Source organism: Megalops cyprinoides, chromosome 19 (genome assembly GCF_013368585.1).
Source record: "Megalops cyprinoides isolate fMegCyp1 chromosome 19, fMegCyp1.pri, whole genome shotgun sequence".
NCBI classification, from domain to species: domain Eukaryota; kingdom Metazoa; phylum Chordata; class Actinopteri; order Elopiformes; family Megalopidae; genus Megalops; species Megalops cyprinoides.
This window is the reverse complement of record NC_050601.1, coordinates 7583508-7608939: the sequence shown is the minus strand read 5'-3', so window position 1 is coordinate 7608939 and position 25432 is coordinate 7583508. Positions and strand designations below refer to the sequence as shown.

The 25432-nt window shown below is 46.6% G+C and overlaps 1 protein-coding gene across 1 annotated transcript in view; it reads left to right on the top strand.

Annotated features, from left to right (window-relative positions):
- The window catches only part of LOC118794769 (glutamate receptor ionotropic, NMDA 2B-like), a 59416-nt gene extending 34231 nt beyond the window's left edge, over positions 1–25185 (top strand). Inside the window, exons 3-15 of the mRNA XM_036553035.1 lie at positions 354–497; positions 1022–1292; positions 2301–2493; positions 6504–6618; positions 7308–7516; positions 9273–9444; positions 10416–10569; positions 10770–10895; positions 12068–12297; positions 12911–13071; positions 14975–15162; positions 19314–19552; positions 21813–25185. Coding sequence (XP_036408928.1) covers positions 354–497; positions 1022–1292; positions 2301–2493; positions 6504–6618; positions 7308–7516; positions 9273–9444; positions 10416–10569; positions 10770–10895; positions 12068–12297; positions 12911–13071; positions 14975–15162; positions 19314–19552; positions 21813–24284 — 4674 coding nt within the window. The 3' untranslated portion in view covers positions 24285–25185. The remainder of the gene's footprint in view (positions 1–353; positions 498–1021; positions 1293–2300; positions 2494–6503; positions 6619–7307; positions 7517–9272; positions 9445–10415; positions 10570–10769; positions 10896–12067; positions 12298–12910; positions 13072–14974; positions 15163–19313; positions 19553–21812) is intronic.
- The last annotated feature ends 247 nt before the right edge of the window (positions 25186–25432 follow it).

Sequence of the window (25432 nt, the reverse complement as noted above, 5' to 3'; positions counted from 1 at the left end):
TCCCTCTTCTCAGTCTGCTCACTGCAATATGCTCGGTGTGAGTAACGTGTATTAACCATGTGAATTACTGCAATATACTCAGCATGAATAATGTGTACCAACTATGTGACTTAATCTGTGTGAATAATGTGTATTGGCCTGGTGAGGTACTGCAGTATGCTCACTATGAATAATCTGTATTAAGCACACGACTTACTATGATATTTTCAGTGCAAATGACATCTATTAATGACTGTGATGTATTCGACCTGAATGATATGTATTAGCGATGCGACCCGCTGCGTGTACTCAGTATGAATAGCATGTGACTTAATGCAGTGATCTCTCTCTCTCCCTCTGTATTTCCATTTCAGGATGACAATTCCATGTTCTTCCAATTTGGCCCCTCGAACGAACAGCAGGCCTCAGTCATGCTGAACATAATGGAGGAGTATGATTGGTACATTTTCTCCATTGTCACCACCTACTATCCCGGCTACAAGGACTTTGTCAATAAGGTAACCCCTGTAATATCAATAACTCCTGTCCTGTCTTTGTGTCCGCTCTGCTATATCCCAGCATCAGATAAGAGTGACCTAAATCTGTAACCCTCAGCACAGATATGCCTTCACTGCACTAATCTGTGGTACCGTGATATTTAACCGAAGAGCCATCATCCATTTTACAATTAAGCAATTTAAGGAATGGCCATGAGGAGCTTACAGTTGAGTTTTCCTGACACATGGGAAATGTAGGTTAATAAAAATTTAGGTTAGGTTTTTTTAGGTTAAGGTTTTTAGGTTTAGGTTTAGGTTTTTAGGTTCTCTACTTCTCCATCATGGCAAACTACTACGATTTTGTCAGTAATGAGGCTAACGCACTGTAGCAGTGGTGGGTATCGGAGATGCTTCTAATTTTGGGGTGCATCCGAACCCCTGCTCGCCACATTGGATCAATTACGAAGCTGAATCAGCACGTTAGCATCCTAGCTGCTGTGATGTAGGCCTCAGCCGGACCTTCTGTGTGAACCCTTCCTGCCCAGGTGCGCAGCACCATCGAGAACAGCTTTGTGGGGTGGGAGCTGGAGGAGGTGCTGCTGCTGGACATGTCGCTGGACGACGGCGACTCCAAGATCCAGAACCAGCTGAAGAAGCTGCAGAGCCCCGTCATACTGCTCTACAGCACCAAGGAGGAGGCCACCACCATATTCCAGGTGGCCCACTCGGTGGGGCTGACGGGCTACGGGTACACCTGGATCGTCCCCTCGCTGGTGACCGGAGACGCTGACAATGTGCCGGCCGAGTTCCCTACAGGTGAGGGTCAGGGGTGGGGGCAGGGGTTGTGGGGGGGGGGGGGGGGGGGTGTTGAGGGGGGCGGGGGGTTGTTGTAGGTGGGGGAGGGGAGGAAACGTGGAAAGGAGAACCTGAGGCTGGGAAGCTGTGAGCCATGGCTTAACATGCACACAGCGTCACTCCAACCGCGCTGCTGAGGTTCGGAGCCTCCAGGTACCTGGGCTGATTCATCTCTTGGATAACCTACAAAAAGACACTGTGACATGGCACAGCACTCCCTCCCTTCTAACACAACCGTCTGCCTTGTGGAGCCGCTTTAATGCGGTGAGTGTGTAGTTCGCATTTTATCCAATTAAGGCCGTTTGACAAATTAGCAAAGCTCTGCATTTACAAGCATCCACGGCGTGGTCTCTGCGAATTTTACGTCTCAATGGCAGTGTCGTAATGAGGGAGTTCTGTGTTTTAAGCAGATAGTAAGAAGCAAGAGTTTACAGGACATTAGAACAGTTTCTGCCCCGAGACACACTGTACAGCAATGTTTGTTGTTTACCCCCTTAGCTGAGGAGGATGAGATGGTCTGTATTGTGACATATTTGCCTGTCCTGTGGTGATCTCTGAATATTTAAACACAGTGATGCAAGCACCTCACAAGCACGTCCTCCCAATTTGTTTTTAGAATAAAATACTTATAATACGAGTGGGACGCGGCACTTTTCCTCAAGGATGTTAGCTGTCATCTTGAGGACCTGGTGGGTGTGCAGATGTGAAGCTGATTGCTCTCGTGCTTTTTCTCAGCAATGGTCTGGCTAATCACTGTCAGCAAAACAGAATGTTTCTTTGGACACAGTCTGGAGAAGCAGGTGCCGGGGTAGAGCTTGTAGGTCTCTGGGATGTCAGTCCTGTGGAGATGCACGCTTTCAAGAAGCATCATAATCAGTTCATTTTAGATGCAGTGTGTTGTATAACCTCCTCTCTCCCTCCATCTCTACATCTCTCTCTGTCTCCCCCCCACCCCCTTTCTCTCTGCAGGTCTGATCTCTGTGTCATATGATGAGTGGGACTATGGCCTGGAGGCCAGAGTTCGTGACGGGGTGGCCGTCATCGCCATGGCAACCTCCACCATGATGCTCGACCGGGGGCCGCACACTCTTCTGAAATCCGAATGCCACGGGGCCCCAGACAAAAAAGGTCCAAGTGCCGGGAACCCCAACGAAGTGCTCAGGTGATTTAGGATCATTTCCCCTGCCCTCCCAGGGCTTTTTTTTTAAGATGCTCTTGTGAACTTGTGGAGATTTTTGTGCGCTCCACGATGCTCTGCTTTTTGAGGGTTTTAATTGGCCCCAGTGGCTCGGTCTGAAAGAGCTTCTGCTCGCTGCACTGTGGCGCATAGCGTTATATTTTGGGACAGTCATGCTGTGTTCTCCATTTAGTCTAGTGCACAGGCAGGTTTTAGGGCACTAAATGATATGCCACCACATAATTCTTCTTCGTCAGTACGGTCTTGTTTGGTGGGATGCAACACTATTTTATGATTGCATCGCAGAAGTGCTGGGTTTTCACTGTAGCTGATGTCTTTCCCTTGTAGCTCTGTGTCTTTCGGTAGATCCCTGCAATGCCGGGTACGGTTTTAGATTTTTCCACAGAGAGCATCTTTTCCCAAGATGATGTGATGTATTAATGCGCTCTGAGACAATGTTGTGCCGCTGCGCAGCTTCTCAAGTTTAATTTCAGTGTCTTTCCGCATTGTATTCTTTGCTGCTTCACCTGTGGATTGGTAATTAACCATGCTGACTTTTTGTTCGGTTCTTGATTAAATCAAGCTTATCTGGTGTAGCATAATGCATTTATTCTCAATTAAGTCTATTTATTGGTAATCATTTTCTGCTGAAGTGACACACTTAAAATATCTATCAAGAGATTCAGGATAATCTCGCTGTTAGAGTAATTATCTGCTCAGTCAGAGTACCCACATATAATTATTTGATTAAAACATTCAGTGAGAGCAAATCTGATACAGTAGTTTCCTAGATTCCTGGTTTCTTAGATTGATTTATGTTTTGCTATAAGGATACATTACAGATTTTTTTTTAGCTTTAATAGGCATATGAAGAGGCCTTAAAAATAGATTAGTCTCCAAGGTTAATTTTATTGTGGGGCACATTCTGTATGAAATTCTACAGAAAACGATGGGTTTGGGGTGCCATCACTGTGAACTTACTGCCTCACACTGGCCCTGGAGCTGAGTTGATTTGAGCTGTTATCAACGAGCCATTAAAAATCTCCACGTAAGTCAACGTGCTCCTGGGGTGGTAAGGAACTGAGACGGCGGGGTTCGAATATTGGTTTCCTGCATTGTTTAACCTGAAACTCCATCACCAGAAGTCCTCAGGCTCAACGGCTCAGCCACACCATGAAGTGAAAGAGAGAGCGCCTAATTTCCCAGATGGTACACAGTCCTGCTTGCTCGTCTTGCTTTATTGTTTTGTGGAGTAGCCGTTTCCTGTAGCGCTGGTTGTGTAGTCAGTGCTTTGCCGCTGTCTCTGACCATGTTCCCCATGGTAGCAGGCTGCTTCGCGGCGGAGCTGGATGATATCAGTATATATTGGAGGCAGTAAAGAGTGGCCGCGTTTCTGTTTATTGTGATGGCAGTGGACTATTTTACTGCGCTTTCGGGCGATGTAAAGATGGTACCCACTTTATGACACTGTTTAATGGAACTGGGTCAGAATGCTGTCCCCTTTCTCCCCCCATCTCCTGCTATCTCACTGACTCTCATCCTCCTGGTCCAGTACTTTCACCATCTCTCCGTTCTTCCCTCTCTCTTTTTATATCTGCCTTTTGCATTATTGCGCTCCCTCTCCCTCTCTTTCTCTTTCCTTCAGTCTTGCCTTGTGTACAGTTTATGACCATGTCCTCGGTTCAAACGCTCAAACATACTGTCACGTGTCTGTATCAATACACACACACACACACACACACACACGCACGCACGCATGCACACATGCATGCACACGCACACACATTCGCACAGACACACACACACACACACACGTCCCCAAACGTACACACACAGCATAAGTATGCATTGTCACAAATCTGCAGACACAGAGCCAGTTTGTAAAATCCTGTAACTGGATTGGACTAATTACATATGAGTATAATTCGTTACTAATTAATATTGGCACTAATTTATTAAAACATCCAATCAATATTTTATAGAGCTTTTCATAATTCACAGAGTACATGCTCAGTGTATGTGTGCCAGGGTATGTTTGTGCACGTGTTTATAATATGTGTATAGCTGTGTCAGTTTCTGTATGATATTGTGTATGATTGTGGTAAACCCCACGGCTTTATGCACATTCAGGTTGGCATGTAAAGTACACAGTATAGGTAGAAAGAATATATAGTAACACTGTATATATACTGTATATACTTCATACAGTGTAGATAGTGTATATAGTATGTAAAAATATGCATGCATACAGAGACAGACATGATAGAAGGAAGGAGACAGAGAGCTGGGTACATGGACAGAAAGGTATTCAGATGGACATAAAAGTTTTTTATATCAATAAGTAGGATGACAGTGAGATAAGAGAGAGGGGGCAGTAGTGGGGATAAAAATGAAATGTCTCTCCCTCTCTCTCTCCGTCTCTCTCTCTCTCTCTCTCTCTCTGCGAGATTATGGTTCCCATGACAACACAGCAGATTGCTTGGAAATCGCAGTAGTTGTAGGCTCCATGGCAACACATTACATATGCTTGTGAATCTCTCTCTTAATATCTGCACTCAGCACAAGTTGGGGGGTGTACATTCATGAACAGGACACACACGTGCTGTGTGTGGCATTGCACAGTGGTAAAAAATGCATCCCACACATGTGACTCTTTATGAATGGGTTATAACATATAATAAACCACTATATCAACATTAATTACAAGCATGGCAAAGACCTGACCTGTTGGGGCTGGGTAGCTACCTGCACGTTATTAACACACACTTTCTCGTATTATTAAGGGAGAGGATCAATGTTCCAACCAGTTGTCATTAAACTGAGTTTCAAAACTGTGACTCTCTCAAAACTCACAAAACATTTCAAAGGTTTGAACAAATTGCACATTGATAAACTATATGTGCCTGAATGAAATAATAAATGCAAAAGCAGCTATATTTTGTTAGCAACCATTTGTCTTGATTGCTTGTTTCTTACATATTTATTACAACTTTACAAACCATAGCCATGAAAAATGATACACAACTACGGCTTTCTGTGGGTTTTGGCCTTTGTATTTCTGAAGCATGCAGCCACTGTTTAGAACTGTACTGTATATTAGTGATATTAACATGTAATCTGTCCTTACATAATACGTGTACATGATGATATAATTGCAGCACATGTCACAGACACACACACAGACAGAGTGACACTAGTCCCGTGTATACCTGCGGTGCGTTGTGTGTTATGTAACAAAGATGACACCACTGCGTGAAGAGAATGACCGCTCTACATGAGTTTACAGATGACGGAACACGCGTGTGACTCGCGTGTGTGTGCGCGAACAGCTGTCCGTCACTCCGAGGCTCGTTGGCGTGTTCACGTGGAGGGTAGCATGGGAGCGTGTTGGGTTAGACGCTGGGGGTTGTATCAGCCCTGGGGTTTTGGTATGAACGCTCCGCTCGCTCCAACAGAATTGCACCGTAATGCCTCGCAGTTAGCATTATCTTCCGGTCCCGCTGCTGAGACTGCGAATGTGCGAAGCGTTCAGGTGAACACACATTCCATACTCGGCTCAATCATTTAATTCTGTCATTTATTTATTTACGGCATGCATGTTTTGAGGCAGAGCGTTGCCATGGAGACAGTAACCTACAGAGAGAGAGAGAGAGAGAGAGAGAGAGAGACAGGGAGAGAGAAAGAAAGGAAGGGGGGGGGAGGGAGAGAGAGAAATGATTTGAGTTCACTTGACGTTAACACGCACATGCTTACACACACACACACACACACACACACACACACAGAATAAATTCCACTCATATACAGAATAAACAGTGACTAGTGACAAGCAAACAAAAAGAACTGGATCCGAGGTCTGCATTGCCACGAGCCTCCCCATACTCCAGCGCTGCTGCTTCACTCATCAGTATTCTGTATGTGAAACACATACTTGTTTAACCCGAGCCCACCACCCTGTGTCTCTCTCTCTCTCTCTCTCTCTCTCTCTCTCTCAGGTACCTCATGAACGTGACGTTTGAGGGGCGCAACCTCTCCTTCAGCGAGGACGGCTATCAGATGCACCCCAAACTGGTTATCATCCTGCTGGACAAGGAGCGCAAATGGGACAGGGTGAGCTGGCGGCTCTCTCCCCCCTATCCCTTTGTGTGTTTCAGGTGCTTCCATTGTCTCGTGTGTCACGATAACAAGAAGAGTGCTTTTCTCTCCTTCTCTTCTCTTTCTCTCTCTCTCTGTCCGTCCCTCTCTCCCTTTCTTTCTCTGTCTGTCCCTCTCTCTCTCTCTCCCTCCCTCTCTTCACCTCTCCTGCTCTCTCTCAATCTGTATTCTGTCCTCTGATCAGAGAGCAAGGTGACTTTCTCCCTCCTGCTCCCCCCCCCTTCTCATGTATAATTCCTATCCTGACTTCCAGCTGGACCACTTTCTTGGATTCTAATGAGTTGCCCCCCCCCCCCTCCCTCTCTTTTACTTCTATTCCTTTGAAGTTATTTGCATGCTCTGTTGTGTCCACTCAAGTCAATGTGTGTGCATACAATACAGGATTAATCCTACGTTATCATTTCAGTGGTAGGGTGTCGTTATGCGGTATCATACAGCTAAGTCGCACACCGTACCGCCAACCTCCCTCGTTCCTGTCTTTCGTCTGCTCCAGTTCTGTCTCTCATTCCTGTCATTTATCACTTTACAATCCCTCCCCCGTCTTCAGTTTGGCTCCGTCCGTACATAAGGAGACACCGCCCAGTCGCAGATGTGAGATGTGTCTCGAACGCGCTGTAACGCATATTGTGCTCTCTGCCGTCCAGGTGGGCAAGTGGGAGAACGGCTCGCTGTCGATGAAGTACCACGTGTGGCCGCGCTTCGAGCTGTACTCGGATGCCGAGAACCGGGACGACGACCACCTGTCCATCGTCACGCTGGAGGAGGCTCCCTTCGTCATCGTGGAGGACGTGGACCCTCTGAGCGGCACCTGCATGCGGAACACGGTGCCCTGCAGGAAGCAGCTGAAGATTCTGTGAGGATGTGCTCCCGAGTCACTGACCAAATTCCTCTGTCACTGGCCCTGTATCACTGACCAAATTCCTCTGTCACTGGCCCTGCATCACTGACCGTAGCCCTGTATCACTGACCAAATTCCTCTGTCACTGGCCCTGTATCACTGACCTTTGCCCTGATTCACTGACCGTAGCCCTGTATCACTGACCTTAACCCTGTATCACTGACCAAATTCCTCTGTCACTGGCCCTGCATCACTGACCTTTGCCCTGATTCACTGACCGTAGCCCTGTATCACTGACCTTAACCCTGTATCACTGACCAAATTCCTCTGTCACTGGCCCTGCATCACTGACCTTTGCCCTGATTTACTGACCGTAGCCCTGTATCACTGACCAAATTCCTCTGTCACTGGCCGTGCATCACTGACCTTTGCCCTGTATCACTGACCAAATTCCTCTGTCACTGGCCCTGCATCACTAACCTTTGCCCTGATTCACTGACCGTAGCCCTGTATCACTGACCTTAACCCTGTATCACTGACCTTAACCCTGTATCACTGACCAAATTCCTCTGTCACTGGCCCTGCATCACTGACCTTTGCCCTGATTTACTGACCGTAGCCCTGTATCACTGACCAAATTCCTCTGTCACTGGCCGTGCATCACTGACCTTTGCCCTGTATCACTGACCGTAGCCCTGTATCACTGACCAAATTCCTCTGTCACTGGCCCCGTATCACTGACCGTAGCTCTGCATCACTGACCATAGCCCTGTGTCATTGGCCATAGCCCTGTATCACTGACTAAATTCCTCATTCACTGGACATAGCCCTGTATCACTGGCCATAGCTCCATATCTCTGACCATATCCTTGTATCACTGATCAGAGCCTCTCATCACACACTGTAGCCCTATATTACAGACTATAGCCCTATACCACTCACTGTATTCCAGCTCTGTATCACAGGCTGTAATCACATTGATTATTGCCGTGTATCACTCACCATAGCCCTGTTTTAAAGAGCATAGCCCAATATCATTTACTGTAGCCTTCATGACGAAACATATCCAGATATTGTCATATCCATGCTTAATATGCACATGTTTGTATATGTACTATGTACATCGTTTGTAGCCTGTCCCCTGATACATAGTAGATACAGTATTATGGGCTCAGTTAATGTTATCTGTGTGGCAACATCCATACATGCACTGAGCTGTAGTCAGTCTGTTAAACTATGATTGCCAACAGAAGTGTAGGCATGTCCTGTCCTCTTTCTCTCTTCTGTTTGTCTCAATCCACTTTGGTTTGTTTTGTTGTGCACTGCCTATCCCCCTGGTACCTTTCCTCTGTGCCAACATCTCCTTTATGTACACACTGTCTCTGTCACCATCGCTGCCATATGTCCTCCTTCTCAACTCTTTCACTGTTTTACCACTCTTCCTGACTTTTACCAAATTCGACCATCTGTTTCTCTCTATCTCTATTTTGTTTTCTGGTGCTGCTTACCTGTTTCTGCCTACCCCCTATTCTTTCACGGATATGTCTGTCTCTCTCCCTCATCTTGTCATCTTTTTGCTCATATCTCCTCTTTTCTCCTCATTCCTTCTCATTGTCTATCTCCCCCTCTCCTCTCCTCCATGACCACACCCCACATCTCTGTATACACTACCATCCCTCCAATCCCTGTGACCCTAACCTTTCTCTTCTTCTCCTCCTCCTCTTCCCTACCCCCCCCCCCCCCCCCCCCCCCGCCTCCCTTCTCCCCTCAGTAACCAAACGAGAGATTCCGGGGTCTACATAAAGCGCTGCTGCAAAGGCTTCTGCATTGACATATTGAAGAAGATCGCGAAGTCCGTCAAGTTCACCTACGACCTTTACCTGGTCACCAATGGCAAACATGGCAAGAAGATCAACGGGACCTGGAACGGCATGGTTGGAGAGGTTGGTTAATGATGGTTAATGTTGGTTTAACTGTGATTCCTCCTCCACTGCCTTTGGTCTAATCCAGGGCTATTCAACCCTGGCCCTGCTAGGCCAGAGAGTCTGAGGGCTTCCATTCCCGCAAAGCACCTAACCCCCACACAGACTCCACCGATCATTGTCTTGACATAACTAATTTAGTTTCCAATTCCGGTTTCTGGGAGTACTGTGTTATAGTGGTTTAAAGTGAGCTGGAAAGTTGAGTGACCCTGCACTTCATTTAACCACTGAGGGAAATCAGAGGGAGACAGACTCTCCACAAAATCCAAATTTTAAAAAATTGCAACTTTTTTCTAAACACTTTTCTCGCATATACATATTCAAAATGCTTCTCCTACTTTGAACTAGTGAACACAAAAAAATGAATGAAAGAGTGTTGAGGGATATGAAGAGACGGGGGAGAGGAATGTAAACTCACATACAGACACTGGGTCGGTCACAGGTGCACACGCGCCCGCTTGTAGTCACGCGCGTACACCTTCTCCGCAGGCAGAGACAAAAGGGCTCGCTCCCTATCATTGTCAAATGCACCCACACCTCATTAACTCAGTCAGTTTTGTCCCACTTTAGTGCAGTGCTGTGGGGCCCAGGTATTTAGGGCTAAATATACCTGTAGAGATGGTGAGGGAGGGAGGGACGGGGAGGAGAGAGAGAGCGCGAGGGTGAGCGGTGGCTATTTCCAGCAGCCGTGACCCACTGTAATAACCCAGTTTCTCCTTCCCTCGTTCTCTCTCAGCCCAGCGTTATTGTCCATTCTGGGCAGTTGTTGTGGAAACCATGTCAACCTCTCATTGACCTGAGTCTCTGTCTCTCCCTCTCTCTCTCTCTCTCTCTCTCTCTCTCTTTTCTCTCTCCTCCTCCCTCTCTCCCTCTCTTCCTCTCTATCTCACCCTCTCTCCCCCCCTCTCTCTCTCTCTCTCGTTCTTTCTCAGGTGGTGTTGAAGAACGCTCACATGGCAGTTGGCTCCCTAACCATAAACGAGGAGAGGTCGGAGGTCATCGACTTTTCGGTGCCCTTCATAGAGACGGGCATCAGCGTCATGGTCTCCCGCAGCAACGGCACCGTCTCCCCCTCCGCCTTCCTAGGTGAGGAATATCAGGGACTCTCTCCTTCCAGTCTGTTCTCTGCCTTAATGCTAAAATATGCAGAGGTCTTCAGTCAAGTATTTGTGAATGTAAAGTATTAATGTCCCCCTCCTCCCACCCTCTCGCTCTCTCCCTCCCTCCCTCCCTCCCTCTCTCTCCCTCTCTCTCCCTCTCTCTCTCACTCTCTCTCTCTCTCTCAGAGCCCTTCAGTGCGGATGTGTGGGTGATGATGTTCGTTATGCTGTTGCTGGTGTCAGCGGTGGCTGTCTTCGTATTTGAGTATTTCAGCCCCGTTGGTTACAATCGCTGTCTGGCAGATGGGAGAGGTGAGAACAGCTATAATTACACGGGCCGCACAGCGTGAGGTTTTAAGTGTACGCGCAGCGCACAGAACCTTCATCTGCAGAACCACTACACAATCCTGAAAAAAAAGCACAGAGCATCACACCCTGCTACTCAACAATCAGAAAAAAATCACAATCTGTGAACACCATGCAGCACACACCACCAACCAAAGTGTTATAAAAACAGCATCACACACCACTACAAAAACATAGTACACAGTACACCACTACAAAAATACACTACATGGTACACCTCTAAAAAAACACACTACATGGCATGCCACTACAAAAACACACTACATGGCATGCCACTACAAAAACACACTACATGGCACACCACTACAAACGCATACTGCATGTGGCTACACAATGCTGTGTGACAACTCCTGTCTCACAAGGACAAACTGTGCAAACTCCTCAGACTGGGCTGTATAAGTCAACCATGACACTGCCATCCAAAGAGAGGCTCTCAGACAACCGTGATACTAACCTGTTAGGTTTCTCACTTTAAAATGTCTTCTTCCATCGATTTCAGCAGTGTCCTTCACACTCATGTATTTTTGATGCTCACGCCACATTTGCATATATTTCCATATTTCCTGGAATCACATGTCAGCTATGACAACATTTGGCGTTTTTATTAAGTGTCTGGCCTGGAAATCAATGTCTGCTGATCCTATTGATGTTGTACTATATATAGATACATTGAGTTTTTTTTGCCTTTGTTCTGCATCACGTTGTTCAGGAGGCGACGTCCTGCCGAAATAATGTCACAGCCAAATGTTAACATCTTTATTTGGAACTTGGGGCGCAGGTTTGGAGTGGTGGAAGGAAATGAAGGGGGATTTAAAGGGAGAGTTTTTAGCGTGCGCAGACTCCCTGCCATATGTGCTGCCTTTTGTGGCAGTCGGAGTTGTGGCTAGCGTGTTGCGTTGTTGTTAAAATTGGTACTCTGCTGCTGTAGCGTAATTAAAGCACATCACACAGCTCCAGCCCCCTCCTCTCTTTCCTGAGGGCATCACATGCGGCAGCTTCCAACCCCGCCTCTGGCTATGACACTAAAAAACCCATGTTGATTCAATCACAACAGGACCACTCAGTGTGACGACGTAGCCTTCACCCCTCCGCTCTCTCCCCCCCCCCCTTCCATTCAGAGCCCGGGGGCCCCTCTTTCACCATCGGCAAGGCCATCTGGCTGCTCTGGGGCCTGGTCTTCAACAACTCCGTCCCAGTGCAGAACCCCAAGGGCACCACCAGCAAGATCATGGTCTCCGTCTGGGCCTTCTTCGCTGTCATCTTCTTGGCCAGCTACACTGCCAACCTGGCGGCCTTCATGATCCAGGAGGAGTATGTGGACCAGGTGTCTGGGCTGAGTGACAAAAAGGTAGGCCTGGCTTCCCCCTCATCTCTTCTGTCCTGTCCTCTACAGGGCAGAATGACAACTGGTGTAAGCACAACCCTCCTTGGCTGTGTGTGGTCTAGAGGGACTCTGTAATACAGGTTGTCTGGATGAGTGTCAAAATGCGATGTAATCACCTGTCTGTGCTCCTGGTTTGATCTGTGTTTATGCGGGGGATTCCGGGTGTCTGCTTTGCCTTCAGGCCCCTTGTTGTCCATAAGCCTTTATCTAGACACAGCAACTGTGTATTTTCTTTCCCGTTGTTCATTAATTAATATATTTATTTGTTCATTCATTTTTATTGATTTAGTAGTGATGGTAAACTGACCTAAAATGCAAATGTGATAAGATGCATCAAGTTCATACCACAAGAACAAGTAACATATATTCTCTGAGGTGTTGTTGTTGGATCATATGGCCAAATATGGGTAAACAAATGTGATTATTTCAGCGAATTAGCTACTGCCTGTTACTGTGACATAATTTATTACATTATTTACAAATTTACCAAAGCTGTCCTATTGCCACTCCACCCTGCCCTGACCCTCTGTCTCCCTGCCTCTCCCTCACCCCTCTCTGTCTCTACAACACCCCACAGTTCCAGAGGCCCAACGACTTCTCTCCGCCGTTTCGGTTTGGGACGGTGCCCAACGGTAGCACGGAGAGGAACATCCGGAACAACTACAAGGAGATGCACACCTACATGGTGAAGTTCCACCAGAAGAACGTGGACGAGGCGCTGTACAGCCTCAAGACGGGGTGAGAGAGGAGGAAGGAGCGGGCAGCCCTCGGAGGGTGATTGCAAGAGGGAACATGCAACCTGCTGTCCCTCGATCCTTTTTGTGGGCGTCATCCCTTTGCAGACATATGGGGATGTCACAGTCTCCTGTGCCAGAGATCTGGGTCTTTTGGCACAGCAGGCTGAACGCTGTTAACTGGAGGCGTACGCCAAGTGGTGATGATGGTAGCACAATCACGGTGTTTTCCAGAGCGTATTATTATTTTTAGTATTTCTTTATTTGGCGGGCGTGCTTATCCAGTGAATTATGAGTAAAGCTGGGATAAGCCCTTTTGTGTTATTAATATATTATCCATACTTACTGATAAAAATATCAATATTTTTTAAAAATCAATGGCCAAGATCATTCTGGGGATTGTCGTGGGATGTTTCAGATTGCATTAAAAATATTCATTTTTCAGATATTCTTTATTAAATCAAGATTAACATCTAACCTTATGGTGACTTTTAGCTGGCACTGCTGTGTATTTAACTGTCAAGCTGTGTCCAGTAAACTTTGTGAAAGACACATTTTTTCTAAGGTCAAATAATTCTAACAGTAGGCTTATGCATTTTGATGTTTTGGAAAAAAAAGTCAAATGAAGTCAATTTTAAATTAAAGTCAAATATGAATGCACATCAATTGCAGGCCCTCATGTGGAAAGACAAGATGATAGTAAAAAAAATTAGTCACAAACAAGCAGAACTAGCAAACAATATCCAATGTTAACTTCAAAGGCAGGCTCCCACGTCCCTGTTTTATTCAGTAACAGAAGCACGTCCACGCTCTTTGGTTTTCGACAGGGACTCGGTTTGTTGACAAACAGCCCTGCCTTACCGAACACCCTTTTGCTCGGGACTGATGTTGCCGGAATTCTTAAAGCGTTTAAGCCGAGTGAGTGAGTGAGTCTCCGAGAATTCTCTCTGCCTCGCCTTTCAGCCGCATGAGCGGATCCCTCTTGCTCACTGAGAGGTATATCTGTTGAATAAGTGGCGATATCACTCCTAATGCCGTCAGCCTGACAGGTTTCTCCGGGGGCAGGAGTTCATTGACGACACAGTCGTTTCAGAGCCCCCTCTACTTTTGTGTTGTTTCAGGGGGACACATTCCTACATTCAGCATAAGCAGTTACTGCTACTTTTGCTGGATGCTTACATGCTCTCTTGAATACTGCCAAAGTGCCATGGCCTTATTTGTGTAAAAGGGAAGGTCATGGATCCATGGCCCAATGAAAGCTGCGGTTCAGCTGCATTCATTGTGATGAGAAAAGAGGAACACAAGCAGTTTGAAAGAGTTGACAATTTAAAACAGTTCACAGGATGGAAAATATCAATAGGCATCAAAGGGAAGGTTGTGGAGCTCATAGGCACATATTGTTACTGATCAAAAGTCATCATAAGTCAACCACCAATAATTTGGTTGGTTGTCCCAGTCCTACTTACAAGGCCGTTTTGGCAAGATGTTGTCAGTTCGATTCCCAGCTGGGGCACTGCTGCTGCCACCGTGGGCAAGGTACTTAACCCACAATTACCTCAGTAAATATCCAGCTGTATCAATGGATAACGTGAAAAATTGTAACATACGTAAGTCTCTTTGGTTAAGAGGGTCTGCTATATGGTAATAATGTAATGTAATGTAAGAATAAGGGAGTAGGTACAAAACAGCCAGAGACACACTGAGGATAAGACTATACAAAAATAGTAAAAGTATAGGGATATTGTTTGTTTCATTAAAAACAAAAAAAAGCATACTTACTTATGGGCCTCTTCTGAGAAACATAAGGCCAACCATAGGAGCTCTGTAACCTAGGATGCACACAGTGGCTAATACTGATACTTCTACAGTAAAAATGCATCCCGCTATTCCCCTCTTGTTGTTCTCAGTAAACTGGACGCCTTCATCTACGATGCGGCGGTGCTCAACTATATGGCTGGGAGAGACGAGGGCTGTAAGCTGGTGACCATCGGCAGCGGGAAGGTCTTCGCCTCCACTGGCTACGGGATTGCCATACAGAAGGACTCTGGCTGGAAGAGGCAGGTTGACCTGGCCATCCTTCAGCTCTTTGGAGACGGTAAGGTTCAGACTACTGGTACTTACCCATGGGTCTGTGCGGCATAGGCATGGGAATGTGAGTCTTCTTAATAGGTGGAGCTACCATTTAATCACTGCTGTCAATCACGTGTATGAGCCAATCACAAGAATTTGCTGTTCGTCCCAAAGTACTATCATTTGACCAGGTCACTTTCAAGTAGTGGCACCCAGTACAGTAGGTCCACTCATTTTTTGCCTCTCTCATCATTATTTTGGACTGTACCTCAGTTTCTATACAGCCTGTGCCCCTCTTCCAGTGACGTTAACCAAGTCACAACCTTGCAGTGCCCAGAATGCAACATGTGACATCACATGACTTTTAATAGAGAGAAAGACATACAGTGTATGCCGTCTTAGACACCTAAACAGAAGTAAAAATGTAACTTAGAATTCTCAGGCTCTCATTTGACAATTATGTGTTAGGTTGCTAAAATAAAACAAAGCTAGCACTTGCTGTACTTGGTGTTCATTTTTGTGGGAGTGGTGCAACGAAGAAGTATAACCAGTCCCTGCTTTTACAAAACAATGTGTTCCCGGGAACTTTTTTGTAAATTGAATCATTTGAAATTGAATCTTAGGTTCCCATAGACACAATTTTATGAGCAGGGATTACATTCCTGAGCACTGACTGGAAATAAATTTTTTTTCACAAAAAAGGGCTGATTATATGGGATTAAGTCAAATATTCCTACAATTTTAATACTGTACTCGTATTTGTGCATTTAAATATACTCATACATGAAGTACAGTAGAAATATTCAGAATTATGACATCCACTTTTTGATGTCTTAGGAATAATAGGATGCAGGGAACACCAAGATCTATACCGTCTTCCAGATGATTAGCTATGAGGCTAGCAAGACAACATACACACTCAACCAATAAAATAATAAAGTCTACCTCAGCTCCCCTGCAAAAGTTCACTGAATGAAAACAACAAACTGTAATAAGAAAGGTATCATAACAAACTCAAACAAAGACTTCTGATGGAAAAAAAATGTCTGTTGTCTATCCAGATCTCTTTTACTTCATTGCAGTTATTTTTCTTGCTCTCGTTCTCAATGCCCAGTCCCTCTGTGTTCATAAATCTGGATTTTGTGTCATAAAACAATTAATGGTGGCATTTTTATAAATGTCGAGCAGTAACTCTCTGTATACGGCTATCTGTGCTTTCGGTTGTAAAGATAAAGTTAGTGTCACTATCTCAAGGTCTCAATAGTGCAGTTTGTGGTATTATTTGCGTATATTGCTAGGGGACAAGAAAGAACCTTTCAACAGAGCAAGCAAATGTTACAGGGCAATTTTGATGTGCAGCCTTTTGATAGCTAGCAATGCCTTATGGCCAAAACCTCCCTTAACATTTCGCTTTTTCCCCAACAGCTTTGGTGCCGAATGGCGCAACATCATTGCTTAGTTTAATAACCCTGCCCCTGGCTTTTTTGTAACTTGGCCTGCAGCAGAGTGGTTATGGGGCCACGGTTTCATGGTTTGCTCGCATTTGGCTCAGTAACGCATTCGGTGGAAATGCTGGCAGGACTGAACCATGCCATACAACGCCGTCGCACCTTGGCCAGCGGGTCTGGCTTGGGCACAACAGTGGAAAAGTGCACTAGACTTTGATCAGTAGCACATCTGTGAGTAGAACTTTCTGTTTGCTTTGATGGAGGAAGCCAGATGTAGCACAAGTCTGTCATCAGCATCGGTGTAATAAATATGATGGAATTATGGAAACTGGCTAGTAAGCTGGCTAGTAAAGGAGATGGCTGCCTGATTCTGAAAAAAAACCTCGCTGGATTTGTAGATCCTTCGGGTTCCTTGCCAGCACTCCACTGTTTATGACGGGGGTGCGTGTAATGTTTTGCAATACATCATATGCGCCATTCCGAAAAAAACTTCGCTTCCTCTCTGAGTCATTGCAGGATGCTAAGGGCTGTGCAGATTTCTTCCTGTCAGGTTAGAGTTAATTGTGCACACTTGGTGAACTACACTCTCTAGTGAGGCATGCTGTATAATGAACACTGAGATGTTTTTTATTAAATATGTGCTGGGTATTGAGTTTTACTGCCACTTAAGAGCCAAACACTGCATACAATGACTAAGTGCTGGAGATGAGACTGTCTCTGACCTGCTGGTATTACTGCTAATGTAAGAACTAACACAACGAAAAACAAGAATTATGGTGATTGTTACAGAGAGCAACAGCAGTAAAAAATGAGAGGGGGGGCAGTTTGACCTTATAGTAATGAAATACATTTTATTGTGTTTTGGGGATGTTTACAAGTACTTATGAGTTTGATGGAATGAAATATGTTATTTAAGACTGTAGAATGTAATATTTGCTTATATTCATCACTCAAAGTTTCCACAGCTATTAGACGTCCTCCTTTGACTGTTGCTTGGTGAACCTGCTGCCTGTCTGAGTGTGGTTTACTTGGGTGTGTTCCACTATTTTAATCTATAACAAGAGCAGAGGATCCAGGTCCGAGCGCGTTCCAGGACCCAGTATACTGTGTCCTAATTAAATGCACAAGTGTGGCTGTTCTAGACTGTGTGTGTGTGTGTATGTGTGTGTGTGTATGTGTGTATATGTGAGAATATGGGTCAGTGCAGAGAAACTCTACAGACTCTGTGTGTGTGTGTGTCTGTCTGTCTGACTGTCTGACTGTCTGTGTACGTCTGCATGTGTACATCTGTGTGCGTGGAAATGTCTGCACATTTGTGTGTGTTTATGTACGTGAGTGTGTGTGTTTGTGTGTGTGTGTGTGTGTGTGTGTGTGTGTGCTTTTGCCTGTGCTTTTGCCTGTCTGTGTGTGCATGCATGTGTGTATGTATGTGTGTGTTTGTGTGTGTGTGTGTGTGTGTGTGTGTGTGTGTGTGTGTGTGTGTGTATGTGTGTGTGTATGTGTGTGTGATAGAGAGAGAGAGAAAGGGAAAGAGAATATGGGTCAGTACAGAGCGTCGGCCCAGTACAGCAAATGGACCTTGGTCCTCTCAGGGTTTTCAAAGTCATTTTGACACACTCTGATATACACATTCTCGGTGTGGCCTACTTACTGAAACTGATACGCACACGCTGAGAGACCAGGCGGGACGCTGGCGCACATGCACGCGCCGTTTGACGATGAGAGCCAGAGACAGGCACTTAGAGCGCAGGCAGAGTCACGGGCCCCGGAGAGCCCCCGCTCTGACAGCTGTCATTGGATAAACTCCCCACCTCCCAATCACCAGTTTACCAAGACCTTGGGGGGATGTTTTTTTTTTTTTTTTTTTTTTTATGAATTGAGCATGTGTTTCCATCATTTCTATATCCTAACTACTATCAATGCCCAGGGATCAGCGCACAACTCAAACGCTGAATGTGTAATTGATTAAACATTTTGTCCCAGTTTTGTCCATTGATGAATGGCTGATAGAACATGAAGTGACCTTTGAAACAGATTGTGTGCAGAGTCTCTGATACGAGGCTAGTGATCTCCTGACTTGGAGAGATGCTACAGCTGTATATTCAGACGCCACTCATGTTTTTTGTTGCCCTCATTGCTGAAGTTGAAATATATTCATGCATACACACACACACACACACACACACACACACACACACACACACACACACACACACACACACACATAGACACACACACAAAAGAAGATTTATGAAGCCATTGCTTAAAAAGAATCACTCACACTGATTCTGAAGTCTTTTTCCTGGCATACTGTAGGTACAGTATGAAAACTGTAAGACAGCTCATAGTTTTTTTTTTTACTTTTTTCATATTTTTCACCCTCATGCCCTCTCCTAAACTCTCCACTCCCACTTCTATCTTCTGTTCTCTCTATCTGTCTCTCTCCCCTCACCTGTACCCTACTCACTCCTTAAACATCACCAACTCTCACCTTCTAGCCCCAACCTTGTACCCACCACGCTTGTACCTTGTCTGGCCAACTATTGAAACTTGATCATGCAGCGCTTCTAATATTGTTGACTCTTTACGGTTTTTTTTGCTTGTGTTGTACTCCGCCTCGCTTGTAAGTCGCTTTGAATAAAAGCATCTGCAAAATGAATAAATGTAAATTTATCCACCACCACCACCACCCCCCCCCCACCCCCCACCCCCCTACCTCCCTACGCAGGTGAGATGGAGGAGCTGGAGGCGCTGTGGCTGACGGGAATCTGCCACCACGAGAAGAACGAGGTGATGAGCAGCCAGCTGGACGTGGACAACATGGCGGGGGTGTTCTACATGCTGGGCGCGGCCATGGCGCTCTCCCTCATCACCTTCATCTGCGAGCACCTCTTCTACTGGCAGCTGCGCTTCTGTTTCATGGGCGTGTGCTCCGGCAAGCCGGGCATGACCTACTCCATCAGCAGGGTGAGTGACAGTGGGGGGGTCGAGGGGGCGAGATGGGGGGGGCGGGGATCTGTTATCCTCCTCCTCAGCACTACCCTTGCGCCAATAATGTGATGTAATGCTCCAAAATTCAGGACCCTTCACTTGAGTGGCCCCTCAGGGGAACTTTGCCAAGCAGTCAGGTGTTGTTCACATTCAGTTCAGTATATGTTGCTGTTGGCCATTAAAGGCCTTTACCTGGATCTGTGCCTTTGCAGCCTAAATCAGAGAACAAACATGTCTGGCCTGGTTTGGATGAAATGTCTTTAAAAAGCATGAAAATGTCTCATTTTCATAGGAGGGGAAATGACCATAGAAACAGAGGGAGTAGATTTCCTGTGTCAACAGCATTGAATCGTGGTATTTGAATCACACTCTCATTGTTTTTGATGTCACTTCACCGTAATTGGCAGCACTTAGGGTGAAAAGTTTGAGGCCCATTCCTTGGCTAATTTACATATCACACACTGCCTTTGCTTTCATTAGTGCTAATGGGTGGAACGGGGCTTCAATGAAGAGAAAAACTGATATATGGAGACACCTTTTTCCTTTTAATTTCATTCGGCCTGACATAAATTATGTGTGTATAATTACACTTTTTAAGCGGACTTCAAACACACCAAGATTTGTTAACATGGACGAAATCAAAGGCCTGACTTACTATGGCCTTCAGATATAATGTGTAAGATCTGCACTTGGCTTTGTGTGCTTAACAAACTGCAGCTGGTCACAGTGCGAAACACAATTCCTTTTTTTATTTTTGTTCTCTGTGGTTTGTACTTGTCCACATGGTTTCAGTCTGGTCTCCATCATATCCATGGCAACACAGACAATGCAAGTGCCCACAAGAACAAACAAATATTTGAAACCACTCTAGCTGCCACAAGGTTATGCATTATATACCGCCAAGAAAAACAAAATGCTATTACAGAAGATGTGGAAAGGATATAAACTCAGACCAGCAAGAGCCAGCCCTGGAGTAGGGCCCCAAAATTTAGAAAGGAGTATCTTTACATATAAAGCTTTCAAGAAGGAAATCTTCAGCTTCTCATTTGGTATGGTATATTTAAATATGATTGAAAGATATCAATGCTGAAGTAATGTTAGTTTCTTTCTTCAGCTATTTCTTCAGGTTTCTTCAGCGTCTCAAATACTAATGTGGTCAAATAATAACGCTCAGACGATCTAAACAGCGTCTATCTACAAATGTTGAAACACAGCCTCCAGTCGATGACAAAAGGGAACAAACCATCGAAAGGTGAAAGAGGGAAATATGGGGGAAAGATATAGACCGAGAGATACAGGACCAAGGAAGAGAGACAGGCTAAAATGGTGAGGAGGACCCACAGTTCAAAGACAGACCAAAAACTAAAATATGCGGAGAGACAGGTGAAGCAACAGCCAAAAGGGGATCCGAGGTAAAAAAAAAAAAAAGAACCAAACACGGGAGCACAAAATTATACAGAAGAAGATAAGAAATTCACACAAGGACAGTCAGGCAGAAGGAGTGACTAAGAGAGGGACAGAAGACAAAATGCATCTGACAGACATGTCAAAATGTCTGTCTCATGTGACCCCTGGCGTGAGTGATGACCTCTGCAGCAGCCTGACAGGCCATTCACCTTTGACCTTTAATGTCTGTCAAGAGTCCCATTAACCCTGCAGTCATCTCCATAAAAAGCCGTGGGGCTGGATTCATTCCTTAATTCATCCATCCGTCGCACTTCATTGAGTCACTTCACAATTCTTTGTACGCCAATGTTCCTCGGTCAATGAATGGAAAATGCTAAAGTTTTCCATCATTTTTGTATTTTTCACTCTCATCTTCTCCGCACTTTTTAAAATTATATTCCAGTTAGTGTCTTGGTGTTGCCAATGTATACTCTGTATTGTTCCACTAAATTTAAAATCACGTCATTTTAAAAGACTTCAGTCAGAAGCAGTCAGAACCACAGCCTTACAGGATCTCTCTCATTATTAGTCACCCCACCCCCCCCCAAGTCTTAATCATTCTTCATGTATGCAGTTCCTCATTTTATATTAACCCATTGCATTACCCTATCTCTTCTGACAGAATCCTATTGAATCATAGTCCAGTCTGGTTGGTCTGTGTGTACACCTCATTGACCTCTATTACGTTACATTACATTAATTTAGCAGACACTTGTGCAATCTGACTCTTCTGCAATCTCTTTCTCATTTTCTCTACCCCCCCCCCCCCCCCCCCCCCTCTGGATTACAGGGCATCTACAGCTGCATCCACGGGGTCCAGATCGAGGAGACCAAGTCGGCTCTCAACTCCCCCTCCGCCACCATGAACAACACCCACTCCAACATCCTGCGGTTGCTCCGCACCGCCAAGAATATGGCCTCCCTTTCGGGGGTCAACGGCTCCCCGCACAGCGCCCTGGACTTCATCCGCCGCGAGTCGTCAGTCTACGATATCTCCGAGCACCGCCGCAGCCTGGCCGGCCACTCCGACTGCAAGCCGCCTTACCTGCCGGAGGACAACATGTTCAGCGACTATATCAGTGAGGTGGAGAGGACTTTCGGGAACTTGCACCTGAAGGATAGCAACCTGTACCAGGATCACTACCTGCACCACCACCCAGGGTCGGGGCCACTAGGTTTGGGCATGTCTGGTCCCCCACCCAACAGACCACATAGTCTGGGGAGTGCCAGCTCCCTGGAGGGAGGCATGTACGACTGTGACAGTTTAGGGGGTGGGGTGGCCCCGATTTTCACCACCCAGCCCCGGGCCTCTCTGACACACAGGAACAATAAATTTGACCTGATTGCCGGCCAGACTCAGTCCTCCGGTCCAGGGTTCAAGCAAGGTCTGGCCGATCTCTACGGGAAGTTCTCCTTCAAGGGCGGGGCGTCCAGTTCAGGGTTCATCGCGGGACATGACAGGTACTGCGGGGTAGGGGGCGGCGGGGATGACGGCAACATCCGCTCGGACGTGTCGGATATTTCCACGCACACCGTCACCTACGGCAACCTGGAAGGGAACGCCAAGAAGCGCAAGCAGTACAGGGACAGCCTGAAGAAGAGGCCCGCCTCGGCAAAGTCACGGCGTGAGCTGGACGAGATCGAGCTGGGGTACCGGAGGCGGCCCCACCACATCGGCCATCACCACTACCACGGCCACCAGGGACACCGCTCGGCCTCCCCACCCCTCCTGCCCTCGGAGCGGAAGAGCCAGAGAGGTGGCGCCGGGGGGAACTGCTCGTCGTATTTGTATCGCGACAAAGAAAGTTTGCGAGATTTCTACCTGGACCAGTTTCGCCCCAAGGAAGGGGTGCCGCAGTGGGAACATGTGGATTTGACTGACGGGCCCGGTGGGGGTGGAGGGGGCAGTAGTGGCGGGGGTAATTGCACAAGTTTGGTAACAGTGGAGGATTTCCTGAAAGGCAAAAGCAAGAAGACAGATTGTAAGAGCGGGGTGGTGGGAGGGGCAGGTTCCTCTGCCCCGGGGCAACAGACGCAAGGGTGCTGGGAGAAAAATGTGCCGGGCGTTAGCAGCACAGGTTTGACGGGGGGAGACTGGGAGTGTCGAAATTGCCGGGCGAGCGGCGGAGGAGGCAAACAGATGATGCATGGGGGCGGGGGTGGGGGGTACGGAGGAGGACAAGGAGGAGGTAGCTGCGGGACATCAGGGGGTGGTCTAGGGGGCGGAAACAGCCGTCCCAGCTCCGCCACCTGCATGCGGTGTGAGGCATGCAAGAAAACGGGCAACCTGTACGACATCAGTGAGGACAATAACCACCTTTTGGAACAGCTGGGAGGCAAATATGCCATGGAGGGCGGGAAAGGAGGGGTGATCGGGGGTGTGGGCGTCGTCGGCGGGGTGGGGGTGCAATCACAGACCCAGGCCCAACGTCGAAAAGGCAGTCTAGGCGGCAAGCCTTTGCGGAGGCAGCATTCGTATGACACGTTTGTGGATTTGCAAAAAGAGGAGGCAGGCGGGGTCGGGGGTGTCATGGGCGGTCTGGGAGGGGGCGGAGCTGGGGGCGTAGGAGGTGGAGGGGTGGCAGGGATGTTGCCAACACCCAGGAGTGTAAGTCTGAAAGACAAAGATCGCTTTATGGAGGGTGGCAGCCCCTATGCCCATATCTTTGAGAGACACGGAGGATCGGAGAGAGAGAGAGACCGAGACCGAGACCCGCTGTTTTTTGGTGGGGAGAAGGGCAAAGGGGGGTCACCCTTCGGGCTGTTCCGAGGAGGTGAGGGAGGGCTGCACCGTCGGTCAGTGGGAGAGAGAGATAGAGATAGAGGGATGATGGGAGGTGGAGGAGCAGGGATCGGGGCGTACTCCTTGTCCAAATCTCTCTATCCAGATAGGGTGAACCAGAACCCCTTCATCCCCACCTTTGGCGATGACCAGTGTCTTTTACACGGCGCCAAATCGTACTACGTCAAAAAGCAACAGCAGCAGCAGCAGCTCCCCAAAAACAGCCGGAGTGACTTCAGAGGCTCGATGGGCGTGACGTCCTTTTTGCCCGCCTCGGCCACTGCAGGGGTGTTGTCCAACGTCGCCCCCAGGTTCCCCAAGGAGCTGTGTCTGGGGGGGCCCCTGGGAAACCACCCCGGCGGCAACAAGCTGCTGTCAGCCAGGGACGGGCTAGGGGTGGGAGCAGCACAGAGGCCATTCAACGGCTCCAGCAATGGACACGTCTACGAGAAGCTGTCCAGTATAGAGTCTGATGTGTGAAGGCGGGAGAGCTGGAGGGGCAGGGGAAAGGGGAGAGGGACATTGAGATGAGAGGGGCGTGGTGATATGACGTCTGTACTGTGACTCGTCTGTAGTAGTGGTCGCAGAGAGAAGGGTAGAGTAGAGTGAAAATCCAGTACAGACAAAAGGACCAAGGTGGAAGAAAGAGGGAACCAAGAGAGAAGCAGATGAGTCTTGCTATGGTGAGAGAAACAGGGAAGGAAAGAGGGAAACTACTGTCTGCTCAGGACAAAGAGAGGGAGTTCATGGTTGAAATGGAAAGTAATACAACAGAAAGAAACTGTGGACCGATGCATAAGATAATCCAAGACATCCACAAGTTAGTTTGGCCTCAACTTTCAATGGCAAATTTAAGGCAGCCATACTTTTATAATAAATAATCGAGCATTTATTTCTTTTCATTTAAAATGAAATAAACACACACAATGTTTGTGCAGGGACTAAATATAGATTAGTAACATTTCCTCAAATTCAATATTGAAAGTTAGAGCCAAAACGCCGAAGCTTGATCGGATTCAATCACTCCCTCCGCTGTCGTCCCTCTTAAAACTGCAAAAACAAAGAAGAAAGAGGAAGAGGAGAAGGCCAAGGATGAAGAAAGAAAGCAGAGCTTTCCAAACAAAATGAAAGAGACTGCAAGAGGGTTGAAACCAGTTTACGGTGTACCTCCATTTTTATCTCGGTCATTCATTTCTTCGTTCCTACTCTCTTCTCTCTTCCTCTCCTCCTCTCTTCCACTGTTCCTGAATGCCAAGACAAGTGCTTCTCTGACTTGTTTGCTATGAAAATACAATCATGGATGAAAATAGAATTCTTACTGAAGTAACAGGGTAAAATAACAATAATAATATGACTAATATTGTGAGTAATGAAGATAATATTAGCACCAATTATAACAATGGTTATTATATTATAGTTTATTTTTGTTTTTTAATATTTTAAGGAGTTTAATATTTGTAGTTATTTCTTCGTTAGCCGGCTGTGAGAGGAAGCTTGTTATCTAATTAAACTAATGAGCTGGAAGGAAGAAAAAGTAATTTGGTTTCCCATTTTGTTTTTTGTTTTTTTTTATGATGCATTAACCATGCTCATTTATTTATTTGCTCTTCTGAAATGATGTGACAGGT